Below are 13,848 nucleotides of genomic sequence, written 5' to 3'. Positions count from 1 at the left end.
TCATTATACCGGGTGGTAAAAATGAAACTCAGGGAGACCTGCATATGATTCTTAGGCCTGTTTACCTGGGGAGACTAGATTAGATGGCCTCTGAAGATTCCTTACAGACTCTGATTTGGAGTCTATGATTTCCTCTGTCCTCTACTCATTTTTCCATAATATTAAAGGGGATTGGCTTTTCAGCTCTAAAATCCTGTAATCGGCTACCCATTCCTTGGTTTAGGATTCTTAAATCTTTACGGAAAAAAAAAAAATTAGCTGTATTTTTGCCTTGGTTTCTTCATCTGTAAAATGAACTGAGAAAAGGAAGGCCAAACTACTTCAATTTCTTAAACAAGAAAACCCTAAGTGGGGTCACAAAGTGTAAGAAACCACAGAAAAATGGCTCAACAAAAATTTGAATATAATTGGTTTCTTTGTCGTCTTGGGAATTTTTGTTTAGAATTTTTTTAAATCATCATAAAAAATGAAAAAATAAAAAATAAAAACACACACACATCATCCTACGAAAAGATCCACAAGCTTCACCAGATGGCCAAAGTGGTTCAAGATACCAAAAAAGGATAAGCATCCGGGAAGCCATAGGAAGGAATGCACGGCGCCTGCGCCACTGAAAGTCACTCTGGTGTCTCCAGCCCCGCCTTCCCGCCCTGAGGGCTCTTTAAATAGCTTCCTCCGTTGCCTTGACAGCAATACGTGGCCTGCTGGGAGGGATTCCGGAAAGGGATGGAAGTTTCAGGCGACTTCCGCTTGAGCATTTCCTGGAGAGAGTGAATCCGACCAGTTAGCTACTAGAACTAAGTTGGGCGGCCTTACGGGACCTGTGGCGTGGGCCCTTGATTACTGAGCACGTTGGAAGTGAGTAGCTGCCATCTTTTGGCCTGAAAGAGACGTGGTTGGGACCAAGTGTTTTCAAGTTGTTTTCTTCCCTTTTTTGGAGGGAGGCGTTATGGGAGGGCGGCGGTGAAAAGATATCTGGAAGTGTATTGCTGTGGAAAGAACCGGACAGCGTTATCGAGAACACTTGGGTTCCAGTCCCATCCCTCTGCATTGACCGTGAGTAAGTCACCCTTGTCTCGCTGACCTCAGTTTCATTGATCCATACAATTCCGAGCAGGCAGGATCCTTAGATATCATGTAATCCAAATCCTCTCATTTTCTGGAAGGGGAAATTGAGACCGATAGAGGTGACAGTGTTACAGCCCATTGTTTGTCTTCTTTCGTGGGAAGTTTAATGTCTATGTTTCTGGTATTACTAATAGCTAAAATTTGCCCAGCACCTGCTCTGTGTCAGGTACCGTTTAAGAGCTTTATCTCATTTAGTAGTTGCTATTATTTATATAGCACGTACTGTGTGCCAGGCATGTACTTAGGGTTCTACTGTTATTATCTCATTAATATTAGTAGCTATCATTTATATAGCACCAACTATGCTTAGGGCATTACAATTATTATCTTATTTGCTCTTCACAAAAACTCTGCGAAGTAAGTGCTGTTACTGTCCCCATTTTACGGAATAGGAATCTTAGGTAAACAAAATGAGGGACTAGCCCAAGGTCATGTAGCTAATAAGCTTCCAAGGTCACATTTGAACAGAGGGCTTCCTGGCTCCCATTACTCCTATAGTGCTCCCATATAGAACACTCTTAGTGGTCTATTTACTGTGTTATCTAGGTTCCTGTCATTTTAGTTCAACCAAATGTATGATCTGTTTGTACCTTCATTCCACCTCAGCCTTTCACAGGAATGGCCATTTTCATAGATTTAGAGTAGTAAAGATCCTTAGAGGTCATATCTAGTCTCATTGTACAGATGAGGAAATTGAGGCCCATAAATGTTAGGTGATTTCTCAAACTGATAGATGTTGAAATTGAGATTACAACCTAGGTCCATTGATTCAAAATTCAGCATACAGTTTATAACTTTTATTTCCATTATCCAGGACTATAAAATTCTTCTATCTGATCAAAAGCTCTCATCTCTTATTCCTAAACCTACTGTCCATCCTCACCATGAACTCCCATACAAAAACCCTTCCAAATTTTCTGAGTTTATCATCCTACTTCTGACCTCACTTCCTTTCTTTTACAGTCTAGTCTCTGTATTTGATCATTTCAGTCATACACTATAAATTATCCTTGAATTCCTTATCCTATGAATAGTCACACTTCCAAATCCGTATCTTGCATGGTGTATCTTAACTATCCATATGACCCATTCCTAATAAGAAACTGCTGGAGAAAATCATCTACCCCTTCTGACTGAATTTACTACAGATTGGCTCTCCACTGCTACGCTTTTCTTCTTAAACTTGTTGACTCAGTTTCACACTCTACACAGCAGCTATTACAAACCTTCCTTTAATCAAAACTGCTATTTCCATGAGCTTTTCCTACTTCATTGAAAATGCAATTCTATCTAAGTGAAGTCTTCCTTACCCTAGTTTTCAAACTCCTTCTAGTTCATCCCTGTTCTCTCTTCCTGTGTTCCTGTCTGAAGAAAAGGTGGACATTGCTGAAGCCAACACCTCCCCTTGGTTCTTGATCCATTCCCTTCAATCATTCCTCCTTCTCTTTGGGGCATTTTAAAATCCTTACCTACTTCCCATAAACATGATTATCCAAATCCTTTCTTTGTCACATGACACTGTGATTTCTTCTAGCTGTTGGATTATATATTTTCCTCCCTCTGGCAGTCAAAATACTAGAAAGATTCATTTACATTCATTGCCTCTATTTCTCACTTAATAGCTAGCATTTAATATATAGCACTATAAAATTTGCAAAGTGCTTTACAGATGTTATCTCATTTGAGCCTCATAACTCCCAGGTAGGTCAGTGCTGTTTTTATTATTACTATTATTATCCCATTTTAAAGGCAAAGGTTAAGCAGCTTGCCCCAGGGTCACATTGCTAGCATCTGAAGACAGAGTTAAAGGTATTTCTGGCTCCAAATCCCCTACTCTGCCTTTTACCTCCCTTTCATTTCTCACTTTCCACTTATTTCTCAGTCCTTTTCAGTTTCAACTTTCAGGCCCCCAAATGGAAAACGGCATTTACCAAAATTCACTTATCTGTTAAATCCAGTAATGTTTTTTTAACCCTCATTCTATTTGATTATTGCCTCCCCAGCTTTTGTTGATGTTGGCCAACCCCTCCTTCTGTATTTTTTTTTTGTATGTGATGTATTTTTTTTAATTTGGTCAATTTCAAACATTATTACTTGCTTACAAAAATCATATTCTATTCCTCCCTCCCATCCCCCTGCCCTTCCCATAGCCTACACACAATTCCACTGGGTATTACATGTGTCCTTGATCAGAACCTATTTCCATGCTGTTGATGTTTGCACTGGGATGTTCATTTAGGGTCTATATCCCCAATCATATCCCCCTTGACTCATGTGATCAAGCAGTTGTGTTTCTTCGGTGTTTTTACTCCCACAGTTTTTACTCTGAATGTGGATAGTGTTCTTTCTCGTAGATCCCTTGGGGTTGTTCGTGATCACTGCATTGCCACTAATGGAGAAGTCCATTACATTTGATTGTACCACAATGTATCAGTCTCTGTGTACAGTGTTCCCCTGGTTCTGCTTCTTTTGCTCTGCATCACTTCCTGGAGGTCCTTCCAGTTCCCATGGAATTTTTCCAGTTCATTATTCCTTTGAGCACAATAGTATTCCATCACCAACATATGCCACAATTTGTTCAACCATTCCTCAATTGAAGGGCATCCCCTCATTTTCCAATTTTTTGCCACCACAAAGAGTGCAGTTATGAATATTTTTGTACATGTCTTTTTCCTTATTATCTCTTTGAGGCTGATTTATTAATAGTTGATTTCTTCGACCCCTCCTTCTGAATATTAATTCTTCCTTGAATTCTTTGACAAAGCTCTCTTGGTTCTCATTTTTCCCCCAAATAATCCTTCATTCTCCTTTGTTGTATTAGCATCTTCCTATATTTGTCCCCAAGTCTATCCTGAGTCATCTTCTTTCTCTGCATTCTCTCATTAGTTCCCATGAGTTCCAATGCTCTTTCTATGCAGATGACTTCTATATTTATACATTCAACCTTTATCTTTCTTTTGAACACTTAACACTTCATTATTATCTTACTGTTGACTGTCTCCACCTTGTTGTCCTGTAGATATCTCAAACTTGGAAAAATGGAATTCAAATTATGTTCCCTAAAACTATCCCTTCTTGAAACTTACCTATTTCTGTTGAGGACATCACCATCCTTTGAATCTCCCAGGTTTGCCACATTGGAATGATCCTTGACTCTTCCCTCACCTTCCTTTTTCCATGACCAATTAATTGCCAAATGCTTTAAATTCTACCTCCAAATATCTCTCATGTGTCCCCTTTCCATTCCATATTTTCATTGTCTCCTACTTGGGTAGCCTCTGATTTGATCTACATGCTTCTAGTCTCACTTTTAATCCCTTACACGACTGCTAAATAGAGAGATATTCTAAAATATGGATCTGTGGGAAGTCCTAGGTTCAAATCTGGCCTCAGACACTTCCCAGGTGTGTGACCCTGGGCAAGTCACTTAACCCCCATTGCCTAGCCCTTACCACTCTTCTGCCTTGTAACCAATCTGCAGTATTGATTCCAAGATAGAAGGAAAGGGTTTAAAAAATAAATAAATAAAATATGGATCTGACAGTCCCTTTTCTGTCTCCAAATTTCTAATGATTTCCTATTTCCTTTAGGATAAAATGCAGAATTCTCACCTGGCCTTTTGAAAATTCCCACAATCTGGCTTTCACTTACCTGTCCAGTCCTATTTCATAATTTCATACTAGCTCCTTTTATACAGTCTCCATTCCATTCTAATAGGCCTGCCAGCTGCTCCCTATATGTGACATTTCATATCCTACCACTAAGCATTTTGCTTTGGTATACTACCCCACCCCCAGGCCTGGAATGTCTTCTTGGCAAAAGATACTGGAGTGGTTTGCCATTTCCTTCTCCAGTTCATATTACAAGTGAGGAAACTGAGGCAAAAAAAATGTTAAGTGACAGGCCCAGGGTCTCACATCTAGGAAGTGGCTGAGGCCAAATTTGAATTCAGGAAGAAATCTTCCTTACTCTAGGCCAACCACCTAGGTGACTTGTAGAATTCCTTACCTATCCTCAAAACACAACTCAAGTGCCACCTTCTCTTCCTCTTCTCCCTCAGTTTATTTGTGCTCTCTTCTGGAAAGTACTTTTTTATTATTTTGCATTTACTGATACATCGATTTGTTCTTTAATAAATGCTTATTGAATTGTACTGCCTTGTACATTCTAGAAAGCACTGAGCAGAGATCCTATCTTAGGTCATCTGATTCAGATCTTTTGTACTTCCAAGATGTCTTCCAGGTCTTAGAAAAAAATCTAAGTAGTTTATTCTGAATAGATAGATAACAGAGGATGGTTTAATGAGAAATTCCCATAAAATAATCATACAAAAAAGACTTTTAATGACCCTGGTGCTTTGTAGTGAGTGGAACTAGGTAGGTTGCCTCTGAATATAAGAAAAAATTTAAACAAAAGCTGGTCTCTAGTCTAATCCTGTCCCCTAGCCTTCTTCCCCTCCTCCCCCTCAATGTGGCTTTCAATTTCACCTTTGCAATATCTTTTAAATATGCCCTCTTCTCTCCTCTAAAATGCCACCACCTGATATAAGGCCCTCATGCCCAGGACTTGGACCACTGCAGTAATCTTTTGGTTGTTCTGCTTCCCCCAAGTGAGCCCCAGTCTGAACATGTCATCCACTCCCAATTCATTTAACTCCAGCATCTTCTGGATCAAAACTCTATTATAATCTAGCTTCTCCACCCCCCACCTTTCAGTCTTCTCAGTCTTACTCCCTGACACACAGGGAGACCTTCTGCCTGTTCTTCTTCCTTATCTGCCACCTGGCTTCCCTAGCTTCCTTCAAGTTCCAACTTAAAATCTCATTTATGTTGATGCTCTAACATATATAGGGACATTTAGAGAAGAAAGAGTTTTGGGAGAGGTGATTTGAATTCCATTTTTACATGTCAAGCCTTTTCCAACCTGTCTTAATGCTTTCCCTCCATTAATTATTTTCTATTTATCCTGTAGATGGGTTGTTTGTACATATTTGCTTGCTTATTATCTGAATACTTCATTCTACTTTGAGCTCCTTGAAGACAGGGACTACCTGCCACTCTTCCCCCCAAAGTCTTACCTTCTGTCTTGGAAGTAATACTCAAGTATCTGTTTAGTAAAGGCTAGGCAATGGGGGGTTAGTGACTTGCCCAGGGTCACACTGTTAGGCAGTGTCTGAGGTCAGATTTTGAGCCCAGGACCTTTGGTCTCTAGGCCCAGGGCTCAATCCACTGAGCCACCTTGCTACCCACACCCCTACCCCCACTACCTTTTGTCTCCTTTCTAGCTCTTAGCTCAGTACCAAGTATATAGTAGGCACTTAATAAATACTTAATTGGCTAACTGACTGAAATAGGCTTCCTTGATTCATGATCTTATGCTTTTTTTTTTCCACTTAGGATACTCCCTTCCCTGTTGTAGCCTTTAGCCCCTTGGTACTTGAAATAGTAGTTTTTCTTGAACTGCTATGACAAAAAGTAATAGTCACTCTTCAGCCACCTGATGATCTTTCCTAAACTTCATGGACAGCAGGTACACAGTCTGTCATTGGATCTTAAAGCCTCTTCAATCTCAATCTGCTAGAGATTGTGTTCCACTGTCAAACCCCAGGGTCCCTTCTGGACTTTAGTGTAAGTATTTGTAGTGTATGTAATAAATTAGTTCCTCTGCAGAATATTCTGCAGAATATGTGTTATGCTGTTGGAAAATAAGATATAATGATACCATTAGACCTTAATTCTCAAAGGATTAGGAGGAATCAACTAGAAAATAAAAGACCTTTTCTCATTTTATATGGATAATATCAATATTTAAACTTTAAAATATTGAAAGCCACTCCAAGGTAAATTAAATCCTTATGGTAAGGTCCTTTTGTTTTGTTATAGAATTGGGTATCACATGGACCATTGTTGAACATGAACACGACATAATCCCTCCGACCTTTGGTACTATGGGAAAGAATATGAATTAATGGGATACTTAGTAGAGCTATGAACTATTTATTAATTCCATTTGCAAGGATGTTTTGTGACAATGGAGATTAAGGATTGTGTTGCATATTCACTATATCAGACAGTGTATTAATCGGAGTCATGTTACTGTGATGAAATCTCATTTTATTGTGACCATTTCTTCATGTCATAATAAAAGAACATGCTTTGTAAAAAGAAAATCTTTTCATCTGTGCTAGCTTATTTCATGAAAATATTTCATTGCAGGCACAAAATGGATGAAGAATCTTACAGATTTCAAATTAGTACTCCAGATTTTGTGAAGAAAAAACAAAGAGAAAGCTCTGCAACTGAGGAGAGGAATAAAGAACTTAACAAGAAAGAGATCAGTGACTCTCTCCTATTGTTTGATGACCATTCTCAGAGGACTACAGGACAGACAGATTCCCATTTCCCCAGTTCTGATTGTATCAGATCAGAAATCAACAACGATAATGAAATCCTAAAGGATGTTGCTACATTCAAAAAAAGGAAAAAGAAAAATTCAGTACCTTGTGATATACAGGAGGAAATGGGAGTAATATGTGTCCTTGTAGATAAAGAAAATATTGAGAGTATGGAAAGGGAGAAGTTTAGAAAAGATGTTGATATTGTTTATATAGATAGAAAAAAAGGAAAAGAGCTACCAAAATCAAGTGAAAAAGAACTGCATTCAATTTCTGAAACTGATAAAAATGAGTTAGAAGGTCCAGATCACAAAGATAAGGACAAACTCCATAAAGTCAGTGATAGGAAAGAAAAATTCAGTAATTCACAGAAAGGCTCTCATGAGAGCTCTTGTCCCCAAGAACAGGAATCCCTCTTTGGTTTACAAAGAGATGGTGAGATTAGGGAACTATTGTTATCTACTGATAAAATGAAATTGTCAAAGTCCAAGAACAAAAGGAAAAGTTCATCTAATAAAAACCATATGAAATCTGAGGGATTTTCCATGTCTGATGAAAGCCTTGTGACCACGCACACCAATGGATCACAAGTGGTCGATGAAGTTAATGCATTAGAGGATGATAAGACCCTTAAGGAAGATAGAGTGAAATCTGTCAGGAAAAAGAAGAAAAGGGAAACAACCTCACATGAGAATGATCATGATTTTTCAATGCTCAATGTGAGCTCTATAAATATATCATCTGACCAGATGAAAACAGATAATAGTATTAATAATGCAGAGATTCTGGAGGGTAATAGCACTCTTAGTGAAAGCTTTGTGGAATCAGTCAGAAAAAAGAAAAAGAAGCAAAAGACTTCATCTAAAAATGATCAAGCACTTGCTGGCAATTTTTTAGTGTCTGAGATAAATTCTGTGGATATGCCTTCTGACCAAGTGAAAGTAGCTAGTGTAGTAAACAGCACTGAAACCTTAGAAGGTTTTAGCATCTTCGGTGAAGGTAATGTGGAATCTGTCAGGAAAAAGAAAAAAAAAAGAAAGAGGTCAAATGAAAATAGGTTGCCTGTGGATGATTTTTCAGGGCCTGATGTAAACTCTATGGATATTTCATCTGAGCAAATGAAAATAAGTAATAGTGTTAACGATGTCAAGACCACAGAGGGTGATAGCACCCTTAGTGAAAGCATGGTGGAATATGTAAAAAAAAAGAAAAAGAAGCAAAGGACTTCATCTAAAAATGAACAAGCAATTGCTGATGATTTTTCAGTGCCTGAGATGAGTTCTGTGGATATGCTTTCTGAACAATTGAAAGTGGTTGATGCAGCTAATAGTAGCATTTCAACTCTGGAGGATGGTAGCATTTTTGTGGAATTTGTTAGGGAAAAGAAGAGAAAGAGGAAGATTTCAAGTAAAAGTAAGGAAGCACCTACTGATTTTTCAGTGCCTGGTAAAATCTTTATGGATGTGTCATCTAATAACCAAATGAAAAAAACTTGTGTTAGCATTGAGACTTCAAAGGATGGCAGTACCTTTAATGAAAATAATGGAGAATCCCTCAGGAAAAAGAAAAAGAAGCAGAAACCTTCCCCAGAAAATGATCAGGCATTTGCTGGTGACTTTTCAGTACCTGGTCAGAGCTCTGTAGATAGGCCTTCTGAGCATATGAAAATGTGCGATGACACTGAGATACTGAAGAGTGATAGTGCCTTTATTGAAAGCAATGAGATATTTACCAGAAAAAAGAAAAAGAAACAAAAGGCTTCTTCTAAAAATGCTCAGGCTCCTGCTGTTGACTTTTTAGTTCCTTGTACAAGCTCAATGGATAGGTCTTCTGACCAAGACCAAATGAGAACAGGTGATAATGTTAACACTGAGACTGTGGAGGATGATAATAAAAACAATGGGGAATCATCTGTCACAAAAAAGAAAAAGAAGCAAAAGACTTCAGATAAAAACAAACAAGAATCTACTGGTGACTTTTCAGTATCTGATCCAAGCTCTATGGGTAGGCCTTCTAACCATACAAAAGCTCATAGTAATATTAATAATACTGAGCCACTAGAGAATGAGAGGACCCTTATTGAAAGCAATGGAGAATCTGTCTGGAAAAAGAAAAAGAAGCCAAAAACTTCAACTAAAAATGAACAGGAACTTGCTGATGACTCTTCAGCTCCAGGTATGACCTCTGTAGCTAGACCCTCTGACCATATGAAAATGGGTAAAAGAGTTAACACTGAGACTGTGGAAAGTGGTACCAGCCTTAATAAAAGCAATGGAGAATCTGTCAGGAAAAAGAAAAAAAAGCAAAAGCCTTTAGCCAAAAATGGGCAGGTCCTTACTGATGACATTTCAGTACCTGGTCCAAATTCTTTGGATGGGCCAACTGATCTTGTGAAGACAAGTAGTGATATTAACAACACTGACATTTTGGAGGGTGATAGCACTCTTGATGAAAGCACTGTGGAACCTGGAAGGAAAAAGAAAAGAAAGAGAAAAACTTCAGCTACAAAGGATCCAGAATTTGTGGGTGACTTTTCAGTTCCTGGTACAAGCTCTGTAGGTTCACCTTCTAGCCAGAGGATAGAGAGTGGCAACACTTTTAATGAAAGAGTGAAAGACATTCAGAGAAAGAAGAAGAAAGAGTCTCACTCAGAAAAAACAAATGTAGAAACTTCGGAGAGGTAATATTGGAATCTTGAGCTTTTAATAACATCTTGATATGAGTTCTGCCACACCTCAGAAATTAATGGAATCCATTATGTACCAAATGATTCCCTTCTTTGATTGTATATATGAGGAGGCAATATAAATAATGTTTGGGATGCTAGGAATCCATGAAGTTTAATTTTCTTGCCAAGTAGACAAAACTTAAGATAAAATTTTTACACATGATTATGGCCAACTGTGTGTAATTAGATTGACTCATTGATAGAAAACGGAACTTTAAAAATTCTTTTATTTTTGATAATTTGTCTCTGATTGCCTTGAACTTGACAATTTTCTTCCAAGTTTCACTTAGCTACTATGTTTATAAAGTTCTGATGGTTTCAAATGATTATAAAGAGGAATTAAGTTAAAAAAATAACCATCCAGGATTCCTCCTATACCAGGTGCATTTATTAGTTATAACCTTATCCAACTATTTACTAGATGGATTGAGAAATATTTTCCCATCTCAGAATGACCTGGGCACAAAGTTCCTCTGGGACAAGCCCCTACTTATTGTAGGTGCCTGTTTGTGTGTTCATACTACTGTGTGCCTACTTAGAAATAAATGGCTCTTTTCCCTCCAAACAAGTAGAGAATTATACCTTTTTAAAGTGTACCTTTAATGATTACTATCTATGATAAATATTTGTTGATAGAATGGAAAAGTTCATTTCATATCAGCATTGGTCTACCTGATGTGAGGGAACTACATTTTAAGCAAATAGTTTAAAGATAGTTATATAGAAGATGTTAATGCTGATATGTACCCTTTCTGTTTCATAGATTACTATCTACAAATGAGGAAAGAAGGAACTCAGAAACTGGTGACAATTCAGATTTGGAAAATATGTCTGAGGATTTGATAGATCTAGATGTTGACTTGGAGACTGCTGTGAAGAAACTCCAAGAGTTTATTCCTAATGTGAAAGAAAGGGCAGCTGCCACAATAAAACGAATGTACAGGGATGACTTAAAACGGTTTCAACGATTTAAAGAACAAGGTAAATTTATTAATTTTGTAGCAAAATCAGAATTATCAATAAGGAAAAAATATATACTAAGAAAATATAATGGGCTTTGTTCTAAAAATAAGCAAAACTGTATTTGCTGTTTATATAACAGAAAATAGAAATTCACCTTGTCATTTATTTTTATTTTTACCTTGCACACCACCTTACATATAGTATTGTCTTACATATAGTAAAGAGTTCTGATATGATTGGCATATCTAGAGCTTAGCTCTTTTTAAGGCAAAGCCTATATTACATAGTTTAACATAAATTTATTTCCCCTTTAACCATCTTTATGCTGTTTATGTTACTAGGTATATGTGTCTGAGAAGTTATTAGGGAAGCAGAGAAGAGCAGTGGTAAGGAATTCAGTTGCTCAAAGAAAGTGATAAGACTGTAAAGTAATGTTGATTGTGGTTTTTTTTTTTTTTTAACCCATTACCTTCCATCTTAGAATAGATACTAAGTATTGGTTCTAAGGCAGAAGAGCAGTAAGGAGGTAGTTAGAATTAAGATTCATACAGCTAGGAAATGTCTGAGGTCAGATAATTTTTGTTTTAATAAAAAACATTTACATTTTGAAATTCTAGATATCCCTATTAGATTTGGCAAGTTTTCTGCAAAGGAAAATGAACAGTTACAGAAAAACGTGGAAGATTTTTTATCATTGACTGGAATTGAGACTGCAGATAAATTGCTGCATACAGACAGGTATCCAGAGGAGAAATCTGTTATCACAGACTTAAAAAGAAAGCATCAATTTAGATGCCACATTGGTAAGTGAAATATGCTGATTTCTTGATGGACTGCCTGCATTTCTTTAAACTATATTTCTGCCAGTATTTTACTTTATAGGATTTCTCAGCATAGCAACATACTACAGCTACAACTCCCATAGCCATTACCATGACAAAATTTTATATAGTATATACTTAGAAGTGTATATAAATATATACATATAATGTTTCTAACAAAGTAGCTTTTTGAAGTTTACCTTGATGTCACTGTGGTTCTAAGGTCTGGCCTCTGGCTTTTCAGGTTCAGAAATCAAGTTTTGTCATGTTGCTCAAAGGTCATTGCCTTAGTGACTCTTTCACATTGATCAAGTGAAATAGATTGTATGAATAGTACCTGTAACCTTTCTGTAACCTGTAACAACAGGGTGATCATTAAGGTCCCAGTCAGGGCAGACCAGATGCTTCTATTGTTAGTAATTTAAAATCTATGCCTTAGCATTGTAGTAAAACCCACATTTCTATATAAGTCATTCCCTCTTCCAATTTTAAAAATTCTACAGTTTTTATGTATTTATCCTGAGAAATAAAATTGGCAAATAGCTCAGAAATTTTGGGTCTAGAAGATAGAAATAAGAGATTTTCTCAATAAGAAAATCTGCTTGGGAAATCAAATTAATATTAGCAGATTGCTTGATGAGTATGGATAGATTCAAGGCAAAGGGAATCAAATGGCCTTATGGGAGCACTTTCTGCACATATCTCCTTTATAAATCTGTATCTGCTAGTTTAACCAAACTGATGAAAATATGGACGATACTAAGAAATATATGATTGTGAGTTGACTAGGCAAATTATACATTTGATAACTTTCTCCCCCTCTTTAATCTGTTCTCTATACTAAATTGTAAGCCTCTTTAAAGTTAGAGGTTAAGTCTTACCATTTTTTGTCTATATCCTTTACAATGTGGAAATGTTGTTAGATGTTCTTTAAGTATCAAATATTTGACTTTTAAATAATCATTCTCTTTCATTTTCACATTATTGATGATGGTCAGTTTCTGTATCTTTTTAACTCTTTCATATTGCAAAGATGAAAACTTTCCCCCCATTTTCATTCTTGATTCTCATTTGTAAATTCTTTAATATCCTTGGCACCCATACCAAGTTATAGGAGCCTTCTCTGGAGCAGTATTGGAATATATGCTACAAAAGAAAATCTGACTTCAATTCAAGCAAGATAATTTCAGAACTTTTAGAATAGAAGGAATGAAAAAAAGTGAACTTATATTGTTCAGGTTACCCAACAATTAAACATTTATTAAATACCTATTCTATGTAAGATACTACTCCTTGCTAGGGGAAATAGATATAATGTAGATGTTTTATCTCTGGAAAGAGAGATAAGAAAAGCAGAAACATTAACCCAAAATGAACCGTGCAGAGCTTCACTGCCTTTGAAAATTAGTTTGTAAAACATTCTCTAAGGAAGTAGAATTATCTTCTCAGAATATGTATATAATCATTTCTAGCCTCCCAGACATACATAGATCTCTGTTCAAAAGCACTGGCTTAAGATGTTTTTATAGTTGTGGTTGGTTATTCTTTTTACTTCCTGAAAATACCTTTTGATCTTCTCTAGATGACTTTCTTTTTGGTTTTAGGTGAAGGTATTCCCCGGCCTTGGAAATTAGTATATTATAGAGCAAAAAAAATGTTTGATATCAACAATTATAAAGGCAGGTAAGAAAAATATCTTAGCAGCTTAATTCAGAAAGTATTCACAGCCTCCATAATAATGTTCTTTTTTAAAACCTTATTTGCAGAAAAGAAATGTATTTCACAAGTATTTGTATATGAAAGTACAAATATAT

General features: G+C 36.7%; 1 protein-coding gene across 10 annotated transcripts in view; it reads left to right on the top strand.

The window, feature by feature from the left end:
- The first annotated feature begins 737 nt into the window (after positions 1-737).
- Positions 738-13,848, top strand: part of TTF1 (transcription termination factor 1) — a 32,706-nt gene continuing 19,595 nt past the window's right edge. For 4 of the 10 annotated variants that reach the window (XR_458363.3, XR_008915353.1, XR_008915352.1 and 1 more), the window contains exons 1-5: positions 744-1,060; positions 7,344-10,202; positions 11,014-11,231; positions 11,831-12,016; positions 13,639-13,717. Coding sequence is in view for 7 of the 10 variants with exons in the window: in XM_056812620.1 (XP_056668598.1) it covers positions 7,351-10,202; positions 11,014-11,231; positions 11,831-12,016; positions 13,639-13,717 (3,335 nt within the window). In the remaining 3 variants the exon portion in view is untranslated. Of the gene's footprint in view, positions 1,061-6,524; positions 6,756-7,343; positions 10,203-11,013; positions 11,232-11,830; positions 12,017-13,638; positions 13,718-13,848 lie in introns of all 10 variants that reach the window. The other 6 variants (XM_056812618.1, XM_056812619.1, XM_007475196.3 and 3 more) reach the window with 6 other exon arrangements.

Source organism: Monodelphis domestica, chromosome 1 (assembly GCF_027887165.1).
Source record: "Monodelphis domestica isolate mMonDom1 chromosome 1, mMonDom1.pri, whole genome shotgun sequence".
NCBI lineage: Eukaryota > Metazoa > Chordata > Mammalia > Didelphimorphia > Didelphidae > Monodelphis > Monodelphis domestica.
The sequence above is the reverse complement of the archived record's forward strand: the minus strand, read 5'-3'. Positions and strand labels throughout refer to the sequence as shown.